The 20,057-nt window shown below is 37.1% G+C and overlaps 2 protein-coding genes and 1 pseudogene across 7 annotated transcripts in view; 1 reads left to right on the forward strand and 2 right to left on the reverse strand.

The window, feature by feature from the left end:
* Nucleotides 1-8,340, reverse strand: part of LOC111327463 (sodium channel protein 1 brain) — a 31,160-nt gene extending 22,820 nt beyond the window's left edge. The window contains exon 1 of one of the 2 annotated variants that reach the window (XM_088763605.1): nt 8,143-8,340. The gene's annotated coding sequence lies outside the window, so the exon portion shown is untranslated. Of the gene's footprint in view, nt 1-8,120 lie in introns of both variants that reach the window. The other variant, XM_022931660.2, reaches the window with a different exon arrangement.
* Nucleotides 1,459-20,057, forward strand: part of LOC111327464 (sodium channel protein 1 brain) — a 30,593-nt gene continuing 11,994 nt past the window's right edge. For 3 of the 5 annotated variants that reach the window (XM_022931661.2, XM_088763609.1, XM_022931662.2), the window contains exons 1-8: nt 1,459-1,569; nt 14,772-15,094; nt 15,175-15,326; nt 17,437-17,517; nt 18,645-18,773; nt 19,185-19,276; nt 19,504-19,698; nt 19,992-20,049. In XM_022931661.2, coding sequence (XP_022787396.2) covers nt 1,542-1,569; nt 14,772-15,094; nt 15,175-15,326; nt 17,437-17,517; nt 18,645-18,773; nt 19,185-19,276; nt 19,504-19,698; nt 19,992-20,049 — 1,058 coding nt within the window. In that variant the 5' untranslated portion in view covers nt 1,459-1,541. Of the gene's footprint in view, nt 1,570-3,725; nt 3,854-14,771; nt 15,095-15,174; nt 15,327-17,436; nt 17,518-18,644; nt 18,774-19,184; nt 19,277-19,503; nt 19,699-19,991; nt 20,050-20,057 lie in introns of those variants that run through there. The other 2 variants (XM_088763608.1, XM_088763607.1) reach the window with 2 other exon arrangements.
* LOC111339948 (uncharacterized) lies at nt 15,766-16,621 on the reverse strand (annotated as a pseudogene).

Below are 20,057 nucleotides of genomic sequence, written 5' to 3' on the forward strand. Positions count from 1 at the left end.
CTACGGAAATTTTAAGCTTACGAATATCTGCCAAGCGGTCAATGATATTTTGTAACAATGACTGGAATGGATTTAAATAATATAAGGCAAAGAGGCTGAAATTAACTTGAATAACCTGAATAGCATGATGGTTTGTTTATTCCTTAAGGTCGTTTTAAATTAAAGCGCACAGAATAAAAATTACATAACACAAGACTTAAACGGTGAATGTGCTGGCAATTATTTATAGAAATTACATAACATCTGTTCAGTATTTCCTCACGTGGTTATCGGACAATTCCATGCGTTTCTTTATTCACGAGAACAAAATATATTCAGGATTTTGAAACTAGTCAATTGCTAAACTTTTAGCCATGGTAAATGTTTGAAAGTTTAAAAAATCCTTTTTTTTTTTAAAGTAGGGAAAAATAGTTCATCTAGGTTCGATGACATGATACATCGAAAGCTTTGGATAATTTGTTAGCACTTCCTGTCTGTTTTTTGTATAAATTGGTTAAAGCTTTGTATTGAAATCAATTATCTTCTTATTTCTCTTGTTTCCCGGAACCACAAGCAGATTATTGCTTACGTACTCTTCTGTATCTCCAGTAAGGCAACTTAAAAGCTTTTTCAGATCGACATTCGATTACTTTGCTTCTTTTAGCCAATCAAAATCAGTTTTGTCGGTTCCGTTTCATTACAAAAACCTGTTACTTGATTAATTGGTTGTCGATACGATAGCAACTGGAAGATCGTAAAAGCGTGGGGAAGGTCATTCAATTTAGCAAACTAAGTTAGAAAACTTCCCTGAAAATCTCTCCTGGACTATGCGACTTGTTTCGCGACCGATTTGTGGTTGAGTGCGGCCCACATCCTGTTGATTGTGGTTTCTCTGGCAGGCTATCTGACTGATATCTGCGGGTGCAAGCGACGGCGAATCTCGCCATTTGCGGTCTACATGCTTGTAACCGCACCATTGCAGGTGCGAGGCTTTAAATGCCTCTAGAAAATAGCATCACTAGAACAATGCAACCTTTCCCTGATAATAAACAGGATTGCATAAAGTAAAATAAAAAGAGGCAAGACAAAGAAGACATGGTTATATTATTTGTAACTAATCGAGGCTACAAAGAAATCAGTATAAGTATGTTTTCATTAAAGGCCAGAATCCGATAAATTAACTTAAAGAAAACGATAGTAATAATGACATGCATATAAAAGGAAAATAACCGTGACGACTGTACAGTAAAGAACACCACTAATATAACAGATATTAGATTTAAAAATTTCTTTCCCTTTCATGAACTTAGAAATTCGGATTGACAGGTGTGACAAGAGAAGCCGACTTTGAAATGCCAAGTTGTAGTCATCGTACCCTTACCTGTGGTGTCAACATTCTTAAAAATGATAAGAATGTCTGTTGTCATGGATATTAAAGATAGTGATGTCGATTGATAGTATATGAAAAGATGTTTTGATCCCCTCAGAGCTTTAATTGCGTCGAGGGTTTGTACACGTGGGAGCCAGCCGTCTTACTTGGATCCAGCGAAGAAGAAAAGGTGATGTTTCCATTGAAAATTTTGAGATCAAGTAAGTAGTGTGTGTTGGGAAACGTTGAAGTTACGATATAGAAACGAGGTCAGACGCTTTCACTCAAAAGTCCCTTTAGCAATTTGTTGATCAGTTTCGTTCTAGCTTCAATCTTTGGCGGAATCGGGGCATCTCAACAAGAAAGGAAAATGAGGATGAGGAAAGATATGAAATATAGTGCTGAACATGTGTACATGAACAACCTTCCAAACTGATTTATGTAATTTTAGTTTAAGAATCCCGTCATCTTGGTGTCAGCCTTGTGATAGAGTGACCGACTTCGACTTAGTAATCGAAAGGTTACTGGTCATAATTCTGCACTGGCATCGCAGAGGTCATGGGTTCGAATCCCGTACAGGCCTGAATTTTTTTAAGGTCTTAATTTCACTATTGCTTAAATAGTGCTGCTCACTGTGAAGATCGTTCTCATATGTGTGGTCATAATTCTTTCAGGTCATAACTTTCAGAGAGGAACTTTCTCGTTGGTTCTTATTGATGCCATTTCTTAAAATCTAATGGGTAATATTTTCCTTTGATAACTTAGCCAAGGAAACCTCTTGACGCATTTTGGATATGTTCTATACGAAAGTCGTAATAAACCTCTCTTTCAATACATTTAAATTGAAGTTTACCCGCTGCAAACGCAGATGACTCAGTCTCTAAGCTGATAAAATAGAAAATCGAAAAGTATATCTTATTCGCAACGAATAGTTAAAAAACGGTCAACATCAGAAAAATTCTTTTTCGGCGTTTGGCGTTCGCATAAGTTTGCTTCTAATTAATTTCTCTGATGACATCACTTAACTTGTATCCACGAGGAGGGATCCTTTGAGTAAAACAGCTTGCAATGTTATTGTTTAACTGTGAACGAGAAAAAAGCTCATTTTTTTCTAATAGTAATGCCACAGAACCGTACGTTTAAAATCCTACCATCAATGAAAAAATTCCGAAAAAAGGAAAGAAACACCGAAAAAAGCTTGATTACCCAACATTCTTCCTGAAAACCGAAGCAACCAAAGAACGACACTCTCAACGAGATATGATTTAGTTAAACCAAGGTACATTTTGGATTGCTGAGGCATGATGTGGCAATAGGGAACAAGACCACTTATTTGAATAGCAAGGAGTCCAGTTCATTAAAGGTAAATTATCTTTCCAATAATAATGGGAACCGATTATGTGAGTTTCAAGGCAGAAGGAACTGCTCACAAGTTCTGTTAAAATTATAAATCTTATTTTACAAAATCGTGTAGGGTTTAAATCTTAAGAAAATTTGTCGAAATTCAAATGTCAAAAATAATCAACTGGTATGTTATGACACAACATACATGGATTAAATAACTCCCATGATCCGGCACAGCGTCAAATCTTTCTTATTCAAAAGTGATTTGAGTCTTACTTAGAACATTCCAGGTGGATAATGAAAACTTAAAAAAAAAAATCGTTCTAAATCGGCAGAAGATAGTAACAACATGTGAAGGAAAGGACTGCCTGTAACTGTCATTAAGCTTCCTTCCAAATGGTAACCCGTGCCTTAAATTGTATTTTCTACTTACCCTCCTATACTTCTGAAATTACTTGTAGAACAAATGTCGACAGGTGTTATAGTTGCAAATTTCATGAAAATTCAAATCAACCGGCGATATTACTTTGTGGTCGGCGCTTGTAAATAACTGACACTAGGTGAATACCAAAGCTTATCAACGTATGGATACGTAGAAAATCAATAATTGTATCAGCAAACTAATGGCGTTGTAACCAGCGAATGTCGTTCTTTGTCGTAAGGAGTTTTGGATACCCACATCCTGGAGAGACTAATAAATGTTTAATCAACAAAATGATCAGACCCATGCAACATACAACGACAGCAAAATCCGTATTCCAAATGGGAAATTGTTACACTTTGCTTTGATTGAAGATCCGATTTCCGATGAGATGGAAGCCAATTCCAAGTTACTTCGTAAATTAGAAAAATTGGAGTTCCTGTGCAATCAAGAGGAGAGAAGCACCAATTTTCGGCCCTCTTGTAAAGCGAGATTTTATTGGCCGAAGAACTTTGTCTATAAGGTAGAGAGCTCTTTTGTTAACCGCAAATAATTTCATGAGTCAACACCTTGTGATGAAATCTATTTTAGCGGGTACGGGGTAATCCAAATATGAATTAAAAACTGCCTTGATATTCATTTCCTCGAATGCGAACAAAAGGAAGCACGGCCTTTGGTTCGAGAGAAAATTACGGAAGTAATTCAGTGTAGTTTGGCTGGTTTTGAAGGAATCCTTTCAGGTAAGAGTTTGGAGAATGTTTCTTCTCATACCTGGTTAGAAATGAACCCCAAATTGTAAAAAAGAAATTATCGTGATATCAAACCAAAGTTGATGTTATTCACAAACATATTCGCTTCCCTCAAGCTTTTACTCAATAAAGGGATAGGCGCCGGTAGAAATGACCTGGAAAAGACAGTTTTAGCATTAAAAATACTGTTTCTCATAATTGCCACATTTCAGAACTTGAAGATTTAGCTGTGACAAACGTTTTTTTCAAATGATTTCAACGCTGATTACCCACTCGCCTCTGAGTCATAGAATGGCTGGGATTTGCTTATTTACGAGAAGTTATTCTATTCCTTCAACCTATCCCTTGTACCTGATAAGCAAGATTCTGAAGACTGTAAAACGCTTTTTGCGCCTCATATCGGTAACTCCTTTGGTTACCTCTATTAATCATCAGACACGACAGATAGCATGGGGCAAACCTGATTTAAAAGTTTTTTTCCCCTCGCAAGCTTAATTGCGTTAATCAACCACTAATCGGTATCTATCACCGATTAACATGGTTTGGTCTTGAAATTTTCTTTTTCTATCGCAGGTAACCTAACCGCGTTTTAATCAATTTTAACCTATCAGGGTAGGCGTCATTAATTTTGGAAAATTAATCAACCTGCAAAAACAAAACGTCTAAACAGAACAATTCTATTGGTTAAATGACCCCTCCTTCTACAAACAATGACAATTGAGACGAAGTATGTGTATATATATAATGCTTTTTTGTTAAAAAAAGTTGTTTCATGGTTGATTTTGCCGAACGTCTTATTTTGGTGGTAGGTTATTCTGCTTTCAAATATATATATATGTCTTTTTCATTTCCTTCGGATCGAAAAAACCTCACATTCTTTCATATTTTTTCCAAACTAAAGAAACTTCATTGGAATAGCTCATTTTTCTATTCCCGTGGGAAAATCTTTAGAAGCCTATTAGTGCGTATTAAGATAGGGAGGAATGAATTACGATATCATGGTGAGCCTAATCTATGCAAAGTGGCATTCCTCTCATTGCAATAACATCATTAAAGTCTGCACAACTGCCCTAGACGAAGACGCTTAAAATAAAACTTCAATGCTAAAATGCTAAAATGCTAAAATCTAAATTCTAAATAAATGTCTTTAGGTTATTAGAATAAATATAAAAATCAGAGATTGTCAAACGTATCTACATGCATTTCGAAGCTGTTGTCGCCATTATTCTTTAATGGCCGTATAACAAAACCTGATGTTTGTTATTTATACATCAAGTTTTAAATCACCGACGATCCTTAACTGGCGATCCTTGATTGGCTCTCTTGGGCACGAGTTATTCACGAATCGCATCATCTTTTTTGTTATAAATCGAATCCTTTTCCCAGCCAATGAGAATTTTTGCTAAAATGCAACCAATCAGATTTCAAGGAATTTTTAAAGTAACTTTGACAAATTTTTACGGTAATGGGTAAATAACATATTTTTAGAGACAAAAAAAATTCGCCGATTTGAGTTACTGAATTTTGGCGTGAATAACTTGGTAATTGAACTTCGCGTCGCGCAGTTTTAATCTGATACCTGTGATTCCAAATCAAATTCTCGTGGGGCATTCGATCACGCGTTTGATTTAAGACCAAACTACGCTCCACTCAGTTCAATTACCACCATTTATCGAAAGAATTCTTTCAAACTCCACAATATTCAAAGTCTGTTTACTTTTCATTTCCTGGGTCGGTCAGCCATAATTTTTTCTTTAAGGCATCTTAAAACATCTTTTAAGTGGAGGAGAACACCTGGGGGAAAAATATCCAAAAAGTTGTACGAATAGCAGAATTCAAAATGCCCAACCTATGGTAGGAAAAAAATTTTTTGCAAAAATCTTGCCGCCCAGGTGTTATGGATCTATTTATACTAGAAACAAATTTTTGTGATACGGTGAATAACTGAAACCTAATTCTATATACTTTTGTGTAACTGCCCCGGTGTTCTTCGATTTGCGTATTTTCTCGAATTAGTGTGATGATGTATAATTTTAGGTTTCATAATTTGCTTAAACAGTGCTTGACAGCTCGTGACAGAAACTTTCAACCCTCTGCACCCTAAGATGGGTATCCATATTCTACCCTACTGTTCTCTAGACATTTTCTATGATGCTGGAGATTATTTACCTATCAGGAGCCTCTGACCTAAATGTCTTATTCAGCTTTGGTACTGTTCGGAGAAATTATACGCCAATCATTCTTAGACGTTAAAAGGGTAATGCTGTCAAAGCGAAGTTTGTCGCATTGTGTGTGTGTTTTTTTTTGTTAAAGCTACGTCGTTCATTGAAATAATCTGCTCTTAGGTAACCATAGTAACAGTGGCCACTTCAAGGTGTTTTCTTCGGCTTTTCGGAGGTGACACTACTTGGTCAACGGCCTCCGGTCTCTCCGATCAGCGCCACAGGTGGTAGTAGTAATGTAGAAAAAGTAGTAATTCAAGCATGATTGAAAAAATAACAAAGGAGCTGATGTGACCATGGTAGAGGGAACTTTTAAAAGTTACAAGTTACCATACATTTTCTCACTTTAAAAGCCAAACCTAAAACAATTTTCTTGAAGATAATTGCGTTGGAATCGAAAGTTGAAAACGCTTTTGATATAACAACAAACATATGAAACATATGTGTGAACTGCGGTTATGAGACGTATATGAGAACGATCCTTCGCAGTAAAGCACTATTTGAGCAATAGTGAAAATCAGACCTGAAAAAAATTTCAGGCCTGTACGGGACTCGAACCACTGACCTCTGCGATACTAGTGCAGCGCTCTACCAATTGAGCTAACAAGCCAACTGGGAGCAGGCCATCAATATGTTTCATATGTTTGTTGTTGTTTGATTTATCATCTACGGGTTTATATCGAATTAATTTGATGGCCTGCTCCCAGTTGGCTTGTTAGCTCAATTGGTAGAGCGCTGCACTAGTATCGCAAAGGTCAGTGGTTCGAGTCCCGTACAGGCCTGAAATTTTTTTCAGGTCTGATTTCCACTATTGCTCAAATAGTGCTTTACTGCGAAGGATCGTTCTCATATACGCTTTTGATATAATTCATCCTTTCAGTTATGTGCTGGACATCTCTGTTGTTTGCATATCCAGAAAGGTCCTGAAAGTTTAGACATATGGACAGTTGATTTTTCTAGACGATGCTGTATCTTCGGAAGTCAGTTTTGTGTGATGAATATATTTTAAGACATACTTTAAGTGTACGAGGTAGTTGGTTTAAAACATTTCATGGGCTAAACGAGCTTAAAAAGGATCTTTTAGAGCTGTTTGATAAAGAACCATGAGAGTAACGGCACTCAGAAACAAATCACAAATTAGCAGATTTCATCCTCGAGATTTTTTTAAAACACTGTTGTTCTTCGAAGTAGAGATTTCCCAAGGAAAAACTTGTCAAGTTGTACAAACTTCTTCAAAAAGCGTTATATTCCATTTCAGAACATTTCAATTGACAGTGTTATTTCGCGTCCAACTATACTTCCACATTGCATATTTCATTCTAGATATATTATCATATTTTTTTAAACATTAATTGAAAATATTATTGGAATCACTCGTAAAAACACCTCTAGAACAACTGGAGCATGTAACTCCAAAGAACCAGACTGCAACTGTAATTATAACTATAAAAGCAGTTAAGATACCGAGTGGTCGAAATTGTACTTTTTGTCGTTCGAAAAAATGATGTAATGGTTGAAAGAAGGCCGGACTATTTGCAGTTAGGCAATATTTATAAAAAAATCGCGACTAATATTCTAATTCACTGGCACATTGATGCTAAGAAAAGCATTTTTTCTCTACTGGAAAAATTAGTTATAACGCATTTTTTTAAATGAAGTAAAGGCATTGGTTAACTGCGACTTGTCAGATATTGGCGAATATTGCTTTTAGTAAACAAATATATTTTCTATTAAATCATGAAATTGGTATGGACAGAGAAAGTGTAGAAAATTAAAGTGAGCATTTTTTTAAATTTTTACCTAATCTGTTTTGATGTATTGCATGAAAGCGAGAGAATATCATGAGAAGACAACAGCTTCATTTATCATTTTCAGTTTCTGGGCAGCTGGCTGTATGTTACATGTGCGGCTAAATTAACGATTTCTGAAATGCACGCAAGGAGTGTGTTCTACCGTCACTTCCGATGACAAAGTTAGATAAATACAACAAGTTTGGTAAATACAACTGAGTTAAACTACTTAAAAACAGTACTTACAATGGACCGTCCATACATGTACCTGAGCGCTTTAGAGGACACCAAAGTATTCAAGATGGTTTCTTGTAATTTGAGCTTCTCATTTTGCAATGATGAATTGAGAAATGCAACAGAAGTTGAAGCTGGGCCTAAAATCGTGAGAACATGTACGAAATCAACAAATAGTTTACTTCACACACGAAAATTTAGGCATAAAAGACAAACACCATCGCCGACAGAATGCAACGTATTGGAAGAAACTCGCATCAATTACATTTCAAAACGGTATACACATTCATGTCAATCAAAAGTTTGTGAAATAGATTCCGTTTTTACGCGTATCTTCGTAGTTGATTGGTTAAGAGTTAAAAGTCATTGTGGAGTATTAAATTAATATTTATGTGAACCTCCAGGGCAGTGTATAAATGATTTAGATAAGGCGGGCGGATTGAGTTCCTTGAATAAGAAAGTTTTTTTTTCATATTGTTGAGAAGGCAAAAGCATTGAAAAAAACCCTTGCCCATTTTAAAAAGCTTTGTCTTTTGCTTCGAAAATGGAAAAATACAAATGGAAAATCTGTTTGATCTCAGCTGAAACACTTGTCAATCCGAAGAAGCATTGAAGCTAGCTATTCCTAAAATTAAACGATTAATGAATAAGCTTTCTTCTCTGTCTGGGGTAAATTTTCACGTGACAGAATGTCACCAAGGATATACTTTCTCTTAAATAAATTTTAGCTGACATAAAAATTGTTTGCTTTCGTTAAAATTCGACTTTTTTGAGCTTCAAGGAAGCAACTCACTTGTGCCCTACTCCCACGACGTTAAGTATCTGTAAAATTGAAAAAACTTGCGAGAACTCCAGGAAGCATTTTAGGGAGTCTAGTGACTCGGTGTATTTTAGAAAACATGTTGCTGATTAATGAACCATCATGCTGAGAGCAAATACCATATCAAACAGTTTTGAGCTGTAAATCGCTCTCCTTTTTGTCTCTCGTCTTCATCGCGTTTTGCTCGAGGAGCAATACATTTAAAAAAAAATATTTTAAGCACGAAAATTTTCTTACCGCTTATATTTCTAAAACGTAATGTGAACTTCTTTTGCCTTTTTTGATTTAAATGCTTAAAACAAAGTTGTGTTTAGTAACTGGTGATAACTTAGAGTGTAGGAATCGGTGATCTTTGCAAATAAATCCTGATCCATCCAAGCAAACGATTAATAACAATAACACTATACAGAGGAAGTTAATAACCTCCGTATCACCTGCTCAACCAACTATAAAGCTGCATTCATTAAGTGAAACTACAAATTTCAAAGAGGCCGACCGCTCCTCCTTCTCTAGCAAGTGTTTAAATTTTTGTGATAAACTTGGATCATCTAAGTCAAGGGCACCGAAGAACACCATAATTTACGGTAAATACGCAGCTTATGCGATGCGAAAGCAATCTTTTAGGGTTACAGATCGGCAGTTATTTGGAATTCACATCCAGTTATGCCTATTAAATATTCTGTGAGATTTCAGATAAACCCAAAGTTTGCTTATCTCTTGAATAAAATCGTGCGTGAGCTCTGACACTTTGTAAAGCAAATGAATAATACCTCTGTTTCAAAACACTATTTAAAATCTTTTAATAATTTTGTTAGTGTAGATTGGATTCTGCTCATACTGCGATTGGTTATGAATCATATGACAACGTAAGAGTATTAAATCACGTGTTGTTTCTTTTGTTGGTCGGACTTAATCATAGGGGCACCTAAAGTGATAAGATAGATTTCTCTTCCCACAGAATACCTAACGAAATTACACTTCTCCAAATTTCTCATTTCTCGTATTTTCTAAATTTCTTGTTGTTACAACATAATTAATGGCTTGGGGTCGCCGGAATTCTTACATCAGGGTTTAAAAGGGGTTTGTCAGCATGCAGTAAAAGAAATGAGTTGCGATATAAAACAGTTGACGTTTTATTTGCTCGCTTGAAAGAAATCTAAATTAAAACCGAACCCAAAACTTACGAAAGAAAAAAACAGGGGTGGGGGGTTTGTGGGTGAGGGAAGGAAGTGCTGTCAAGATGCATTCTACGAAATAAGTTGGCACAGTATTGCAAAAGTTCTTTTCTGTTATCTCTTGAGCTGGAAAACTATCTAACTTGTGTTCCTTATAACGCAGTGAACTAAATTGCATGTTACTCAAGTCGGGTATTAATTTACATCTTTAATTAAGTTTAACAGTGCTTTGCTCATAAAAGCCCATTTATAATCAGTTGATAACTGAGGTTTTTTTAGCGTGGAAACCATCACGCAAGTCACAAAAGGTCATCGCGACGAACGCCATGAGTCAAATCAACTTATGGAATCAAAAGATCTTGACGTGAAATTGGATAAGATTTTCTACTCTATCGGTATTAAAACAACAATCAGTTCGTAAGGATAGAGCAAGTTTAGATGGCGTGGTTAGATCCATTGAAATAAATAAAATTAATTGTTTCTTTCCTTTGGCACAAGATGTATATCTTTTGAATTTTTCTCTGTCAGAAAACGTCCAGTTCATGATTTCATCGTTTTTTTACCCGTTGCCATAACCGAGATATTTGAAATAAATCAGCCAACTCTGAAAATTGCCTCTTTTGCCAGTTGAAAATTTTTTGACACTAAATTATTATTCAAGGTCAATATATTTTACGTACAAATAGTCATTGACCTGAGAAGAAAGGAAAGGCGGAATAAATTCGGGGTTTTAGATTGTTGATGATGCATGGAAATCTGATTGCCTGTAATTCCTTCCTTAAAATTTACGTGTAGATATGCATAATTCGCTTCGGTCAATGAAGAGAATTGGTGCTATCATTGTCAATACAACTGACGGGTTTTAAGCAAACATGTGGCAGAGTGTAGGACTAACACAAGACCTCAAGATTTATGGATAATTTTTTGCCTTAGATAAACGCACTTGAAAGGCCAGGACGTTACACATTTTAGTTGTAGAAGTTTCCATGAGTAGAGACCCAGTTGAGTGCAGTGCCCGCGGGGGCAATATGGAGTGAATCCAGCGTTCTGATTGGCTACCCGAGTGGGCATGCTGTGTCAAGCTTGCCCGGTTTGATCCCGGGCATGGAAAACATTGCGTGGAGCGGGCTTAAAAAGTTCGTAGTTTTTGCAGAATGTCAGCGATGGAGTCGCGAAAAGCGACAGAGGACGGTTGAAACAAAGAAACGTAAACGACTCTCGTGGGTCTGTTTTGCTACAAACACAGTTGACTTTCTTTCCCTGCTCTCGAAGTAAGCAAGTCATTCTTGATTCTTAATAAAGCGAGGTCTTTTTACCAAATAATAAATTCTTTATTGACCAAGCTTGTTCGGTCAAGATGGCTGAATATAAGCCCCGTTTTTTTTTGCGTTTTTATGAAACTCAAATTTGTCTCGGTCCATAAAAAAAGTGAAAAAGAAAGTTAGCCAATATCCAACCATCTTGACCGCATGTTTGATCAATGACGCATATTTATTGTCCTCCGACGTATGAATGCACCATTAGAATTGGGCAAAACGTTATTTGTGAAGTTTTTTCAGTGATTGACGCGGATTAGCGAGGTTAATTGGCGCGTATGGCATACATATTGTGCCGAACTCAGCTTATCACCATTTAGAGGTCATTAGAGCTAAAATTTTCTAAGGAATTTTCATTCATCCTGACCCAATAGAGTCTTCAATATGATTATTGCCAATTAAAAGGAATCTTGCGAGACATATGAGCTTTTCATGTCTCCAGTATATGCTGATATTTGATTTTAACAATTATTTTTATTGATGATTGAGTTGATTGCCGATAAGACACATGGATAAAAGCGAATGATCTCTAATGGCTTCAATCATTTACAAACAAGCTCTATTTTGAACATTAGCACGACTCATCCGAACGAACACCTCGTATGAGGCTCAAGAAGGAGGAAAGTGATTCTAAGATAGAGAGGGTACATCACATTCGCAGACGTGCATGTAGGGTGTTGAGCGAAGCGAGCGAGTGAGAGATATCATCAACCTGTGCATATAAATTCGTATTCACACGCTGACATGTATTGTTCTCTTTTTCATAGCACATTAGTAAAATAGCAAATAGTAATTTACATAACCTTAAACCAAAGGCAGTTCAAAAGAACTTATGTACGTAAGCTTGGCCAAAATCAACTTCCCCGAGGCTTCTCTTTTCTCAAACTAGGTAATGTTGGTAAAGTTAAAAAGCCCCTCATGAAAGCCCAGATACTACTTCGACATCATTATCTTCATATGGGAAAGATGTGAATGGCATATTCATTTCGTGAGTTAAAGATATATTGTGTCTGACACAAGAGAAAATCTGCCATTTCATTTATACCCATCGATGACGAAGAGTTATGGCTTTAAACCTATTACATTTTTCCTCAAACGCTCTTAACATCTTCGAGAGACTAACATTTAAAAGTTGAGTGCTTCATCCTTTTTTTTTTTGCGAAATTACTCTGAAATATGTCAGGAAGCTGCTGAGATCAATTGAAATAGCTGATTTATTACACCCTCCTGCTGTTTTGATTAATTGATTTAGGTATTGAACACGGCCGTACATCGGTTTTGATTTCAACACAGCCATTTGTAAAATGATGTATCCTTATTTCCCGCTGTTTTCAAAGATTCCAAAACAAAGATCAGTAATTCAATAAGATCTTAAATAATATATGGCGCGTCTGCAATGTATTTAACCAACATTTTTGATTTCTTCGATGTTCTGATTCCCCTTTATAATAGTGCTACATGTGTTTCCATTTATCCTTGGCCATTGTTTTTCAAAAAACATCTTATTTTACAAAATGCAAGGTTAATGCTCCGTACTAAACATACGTTAATCAACCACTGAACTGTCGCGATTTAACTCCCGATAAACGCAATTGAACATACATCAATTTGTCGTCATTCTCGCATATTCAAAACGCTTCAACATGATGACAAAAATTTACCCAATTTACCTTGATTTCCTGATCTTTACGGAACACTTCACGAGCCACCAGCGCAGTTAAGCAGGGTTGCTAAAGTTTCCTTCGTTTTCGAAATATCGTGCCCTGGAGTATTACGATAGCATTTGTTTACAAAACTATGAAATCTTTCCTATCAGTCATCTGATTCAAGAGCCAATTTTAGCAGAAATTTCCACCATTCTCACAACAATTATAACGGTACAGTTTTTAAAACCAGATTTTGAAGTTATAAAACTTTAAACTCCAATGATGGTTATTGAATATTTCTTGATCTCCTGTCACATTTGCTCAATAATGTAGCTCAATTCTCTCCAGGCTACCAACTATAATAAAGAAATCGAAATTCATAATTTGAGCATGGCGACCTCTCCCGGTTTAGTTTCCGTAATTCTAGGATACTCTTTTGAATTTTGTTTTGTCTAGAGTGTGGGGAACGCATCTCATTATTTTCTTAGACCCGTGAAATAGATTAGAATAACACTTTTCGAAACGAAATTCTGGATTATTAATGCGGGGCTTTCGCAAAAGAGGAAACAGGAAGTCTCTATAGGACAAATGCGACGAATCGATCTTAATTGTACTGGAAAACTTAATAGACAGATCTTTATTCTGAAACTAAAAATACGTCATTACTCATCGATCAAACTAGTCAGATATCAATAAAAATAACCTTATGTACAGTATACCCGCGAAAAAGAGGATGATCGTGTTGTAATTTGGATAATTGAAATAGAGCGAACCCGCCGTAAAAAAACAAACAAACAAAAAAACAACAGAAAAAAATCTTTCTTTCTCAGTTTCCCTAGAAAGTTTCCTAAACAATCAAATACATTTTTGGATTTCCGAACTTGGCATCCGTTCCTCGGCCTCCTTAAAAAGAAAAAAAACTTGGACCAACGAGTAATTCATCGAGACTCTTAGGAATCATTGAAGAAAAAATGGTGGCGGAAAGTCTATACGGATACATGTAAATGCTGTTTTCGTAAGCCATTGACTTCAATTGTAAATGCAGTACATGAGTTGGTTTACTAACTCATTGTAAACAACAGGTGAACAGAAAGCTATACATCAGATACAAGGAATATATGAAGTCCATATATTTGAACTGCGGTATTAAATACGTATGATGCACGATCCTTCGCAGTAGATAGCGCTATTTATGCAATAGCGAAAATCAGACCTGAAAAAAATCAGGCCTGTACGGGATTCGAACGACTGACTTCTGCGATACTAGTGCAGCGCTCTACCAATTGAGCTAACAAGCCAACTGGGAGCAGACCGTTAAGTTGATTCGTAATAAACCCGTGATGATAAATCAGATACAATGAATATATGAAGTCCATATATTCGAACTGCGGTATTAAATACGTATGATGCACGATCCTTCGCAGTAAGTAGCGCTATTTATGCAATAGCGAAAATCAGACCTGAAAAAAATCAGGCCTGTACGGGCCTGAATCGAATCCCGTACAGGCCTGATTTTTTTCAGGTCTGATTTTCGCTACTGCATAAATAGCGCTATCTACTGCGAAGGATCGTGTATCATACGTAGAAAGCCATACTGCCGCAAAAACAAACCTGGGAACCTAAAATTTAAATTTACTAAAACTTTACTTTCAATAAATGTTCACTTTCGCCGCTCCTGCTTCTTTTTGAATACCTCTTCTATCTAGGCTCTGGGCTGGTGCCTTTAGTTGGTGCTCCGCAGTCCAACAAGATGACACGGGATGAAGAAGATGAACACAAATCCGCCCTTGATGTAGCTAATCCTGACGAAATACTAAAAGTAAGCCCACGACGACGAAAGAAGGTTGTGACCTTCGCTAGCTTGGCAGATCTCGCACAGGTACAAGCTTTGGCCACCAATGAAGCAGACTCTAACACTTTGGAGTTAGAGAAAGCAGATGGTTCCGAAGAACCAACGCAAGTGGCCCAACTTGATCCAAGTCATTTCTTGAATATGCCTCTAGAGGACTACGATGCCACTGGCAAGAATGTATGTACAGCCATTGTAAATTCATGACTTTACATGGGGTGAGAATTATACAGAAGAGTTTTTTTTTTTATCTCACACAGGTTCCGGCTGATGATACCTTTCTCGTGCTACGTCAGCATGGGACCACATCGATTGGGCATCACATGTTCCGGTTCAACAGAGCTCGATCTTTGTGGCTCCTTGGACCTTTGCACCCTCTTAGAAGGTGGACCATAAGTTTGGTTACCAATCCGTATCCTTTGCATGCATTTTCAGCAAGTTTAAAGGTGTTTTGAGTTTCCTCAGGGATATGACTATTGAAGAATTGTTTCACGATAAAAAATTGGCGATAAAAAAGGGACGACATTTCGACCTCCCGCCGAGGTCATTTTCAAGTGAGTAAAAGTTTTCTAAATTAGCATAAAAAGGAAGAAAAGGTGAAATGGGTAAAAATTTGGCGAAAGCTAAAAGTGTGATAAAATATGTAATAAAGTGTTAAGGATATTTGTGAAGTAAAAACAATGGAATAATAATAAAAAACTTTTCGAAACACATAATTTGGCGCTAATTGAATCGCACTGTTTGTTTAGTGTTGGTTTGAGTTCTTTGATAAAAACATTTCAAAAATAAGACAGTCATATTTGTTCTGACACTTTCTTAAGATTCTGAACTTTGTGCAATGTCGTCTGGCTCCGTATCATGCTGCTCTCTGAGGTGGTTTCCGATTGCCAATCCTTTGTGTTCCTCAATTCGTTGGTGAAGGTGTCAGCACGCGTAGCCGACACAGCCTGCATCGCACAGGCCACACTGAAATGAATACACCACGTATTGTTGACTCACAAGAGGTGCTTGTCTTCCTTGACCTTAATTTCATCCTTTATCTTTCTACTTGAGTAAACCGGACTAATATCTGCGTTGATCTTCCGACTGAGGTCAGCAAGCTGTCTATGTACTACGCTCGCAGATTTTTGATCTTTGAAGGGCAACACGATTCTGATTGGGGCTTCTCTTTTATCAAATGACTTGGGTACGTGAATCCTCGGACACTTTTCATCAATTAGTTGGCGGATGGTAGACTGCCCAAGATCGTCTGGATGGCCCAGTCTGGAGATGATCTGTTTGAGGCGTTCACATTCCTCGTGAGAAAACTACCACGTAGAAGAGAGTTGAAACGCACGGCTTAGCATGATGTTCAGCAGTGACCGTTTGTATCTGGCGTCAACGTGGCTGTGGTAGTGTAGCAGAAGTCCTGTGTCCATTGGTTTTCTGTAAACCATGGTGTCTAGGTGGGAACCATTCCTGATGATACCTATTCCGAGAAAGGGAAGCCTGCCATTTTCTTCGAGCTCCATTGTAAAATCGATAGAGGGATGACTCTTGTTTAATGTCATCGGGAATTCTGAGGCTACTTCCGGATTAGGCATTGCGCTAAGATGTATCATCTATAAAGCTTTTGTAGAATGTAAGCAACTTGTTCTCTGTTTCAAGCTGTTTCTCGATTTTGCACATGAAGGCATTTGCCATGAGAGGACTCAGTGGTGAGCCCATAGCCACACCGTCCACTTGTTCGTACAAGTTTCCTTCAAACTAATAGAGCTGACTTTTTGTGGCGATTCTCAACAGCTTCATCAAATCCAACTTCGTGATGTTAAGATCGTATTCTCTGTTAAACCAGTCGTCTTCAAAGGCTTTCTCTGCGATAATCTCGATGGTTTCATCCGATAGAACATTAGTAAAGAGTGAAGATGCATCATACGACACCTGAACTTCATGGTCTTTGATTTTCTTTTCACGCAGTTCGTCGGTAACAACAAAAATGTCGCTGACGGTTATGCTCGTTGACGGACAGGGGCCTTAACTTTTCGTCCAGCCACAATTTGACTGTCTTATTTTTTAAATGTTTTTTATCAAGAACTAAAACCCACACTAAACAAACAGTGCGATTCAGTTCGCGCCAAATTATTTGTTTAAAGTAGTTCTTATTATTATTCCACTGTTTTTATCTTATAAATATGTTTAGCACTTTTTTACATATTTTATCCCATTTTAGCGTTCGCCACATTTTTACCCATTTCAAATTTTTCTACATTTTTATACTAATTTACAAAACGTTCACTCGAAAATAACCTCGGAGAGGTCGAAACGTCGTGCTTTTTAGCGCTAATTTTTATCTCGAAATTGGTCTCTAAGAAATTACCTATTAGGAATTACTTCATCAAAGATAAAAATGATTTCAGTAGAATGGTGAAGGAAAAGCTTTAAAGTGTCTTTAAAGTATCTACTCTGTCGCCATGTCGTTCGAAAATGCTTGCATCCAAAGTGTTACATAGCATCCGTCGTTTTTCTTGATCACTTCACGCAAGATATTTTGAACTGATTATCATTCTGGTGATTTTGGTAAATTGCGTGTTCCTCGCGCTAAAAGACCCTCATGAGGAAGCCGAGTAAGTATCGCTAATTTTTTATCGCTAATTATTAGATTCAGCGGGGTTTAAAAACACCTGAAAGGTGAACCCAATTAGGCTGCAAATGGCTTTAAAGATAGATAGATAGATAGATAGCTACTTTATTAATAACCGATTTGCAACCAAAAGTTGACTTGTACGATTATTTACAAGTTTCAAACATTGATAATTACGTTAAATAGACTAAATGTATTAAAACAGTAATAAGGACACTAAATATATGTTCTAAAAAAAAAAACGTTTGTATAAAACCGTTCAAGCCTTAAGGGCATTGAAGGTAATAAAACTATTACGAAACCTGTTCGTCTTAAAAACTGGCTTAAACTTCCGCATATTTCTTAGGTTAAAGGTACATGTGTTGCGAGTAGGAAAAAGTTCATGGAGCTTGTTCTGTTCATTTTGTAAAACATCCTTAAATAGTTTATCAACTAGTTTCTGGCGGCGATCTGAGAGTTTAGTCAGGCCTGATTCAGCCAAGGCCTCATTGTATGAGCAAAGAGGAAAAATAATGCGCGTAGCCCGCTTTTGTATTTCTTCAAGTTCGTTGGAGAGGTACACGGGGAGGCTGTCATGGAAGACAGGACATGCATACTCTGTAATCGGACGAATACAAGAGCAGAAAAACTGGACTAACTCACGGGTACCAAGACCAGAGCGTTTAAGCTGAGATAAGCAATACAAGTGCTTTTTAGCTTTCTTAATAATGGAGTTAATGTGACAATTCCATTTCAAATCATTAGAGATGTTAAGGCCTAGTATTTTGGCACTAGTAGTTAGGTCAATGGGCTTGCCATTAACAACAACAACGAAGGTTAAACTTCCCTTCCCTCCGCTATAGAATTTGCGGGCCTGATCATGGTCAAACCCGTAAAAAGAGCTTCGACTGTATGAGAGGAATTGAACTATATGTATTGTCAAAAGAGGATGATTCTCCATCTTTTAAATATCTTTGACACTATCTAAAGTAAAAAAAAGGAATGGTTAATGTACATGATTTTTTACTCGGATGGTCTTATTTCTGATCATATCGTCATTTCCACCTGTTTCAAAATGTTTGCGATAACTTTGATTCAACATAACAGTATCTCTCTGTTTGTCGATTTTAGGTACGTGTTCACTGCAATATACACTCTCGAAATGCTATTGAAGATCATATCACGTGGACTTATGCTTCACACGTACGCCTACCTCAGAGATGCTTGGAACTGGCTTGATTTCATAGTTGTTGTTTTGGGGTGAGTTTACAGCACTAGATAGGCGTATGTGTTGCTGTAGAAAGGAGAGAGGTGAAGTCCCTTCAAAAATTATACTCCAGGTATATCAATCTTGGTAACTCTTTCATGGCAATATTAGGATTGACGTAGATCGTTCATACAAACGTGCGGCCCTCGTGGCTCTTGATTTCAGATTTTGGATATACGTGTAGATCCAGGTTTCTCACTGGGTTATCATTTTAAAATGATTTACGTTTGGCGGGAAGAAGCAGAATAATATCAGTTCAGTTCACGACAGACAAAGCAATGTTCATAACTGGAGCATCAAAAATTATGACATCATTCTAATTCAAAATCGAGTGTTCTATACATCGGCGCCTCTTAAAAATGGACCAGCTGACTGTCAAATACATATATCAATTTTGGCTTCAGGTACATCACGATGGCTCCAAATATCGCAAACTTCACGGCAATACGAACAGTCCGTGTCCTGCGGGCTCTAAGGACAATATCCGTTGTTTCAGGTAGGTGCAATAGCCCTTCCCTTTTGTGAAAGTTGCATTATTCTTTTTTAATCTGACTGTACAACCTGGATAGGAGAAGACAGCCCCCTCTGGCTTTGAAGTTATTTTGACACTTATGCCTGTAAGCAATAGCACCGTTCAGCTGGTGGCCAGTATCCAATACCTTTTCATTGATGGTTGATTCAAGTAGTTTAATAATTTACAAATTATAAACTTTATTTCTACAGGTCTCCGAGCGATGGTGAACACCTTACTCCGTTCGTTAAAGCTTCTGAGTGACGTCCTGGTTTTGTTTCTGTTCTTTCTCGCTGTCATGGCGCTTATTGGTCTGCAGCTGTTTGTTGGAGAATTAAGAAATAAATGTGTTCGTGACCCGACAGCTAACTTTACTGACGACCTAGGAGGATATATTCAAAATGAAAGTAAGAAATGATAAAGAGCCCAGTATGATCAACCCGACTCAGCAGCTGAATCTCCCTCTTAGCGCAAATAATGAACCAGTTCGCTCTGTATTATGCAAATTTGAGAGTCAAAAGGGAATGGTTACAAGTTGTTTGAAAATTAAAAAAAAGAAATAATACACATTTTAGTGCACATTTTATAAACTTCATAGATCGACTCCGTCTTTTATACATTCACCTGTCCTACTTTCATCGAGAGTGGTTAACTAAGACTGAATTAATGGTGAAGATGTTTAAACATCAATTCTTTGCAGGTGCCTGGCTCCTGCAAAATGGTGAACCTGTTGTTTGCGGAAATTCCTCTTGGGCAGGGTAAGTGA

The sequence above is a fragment of the Stylophora pistillata genome, chromosome 6 (assembly GCF_964205215.1).
Source record: "Stylophora pistillata chromosome 6, jaStyPist1.2, whole genome shotgun sequence".
Classification (NCBI taxonomy): Eukaryota; Metazoa; Cnidaria; class Anthozoa; order Scleractinia; family Pocilloporidae; genus Stylophora; species Stylophora pistillata.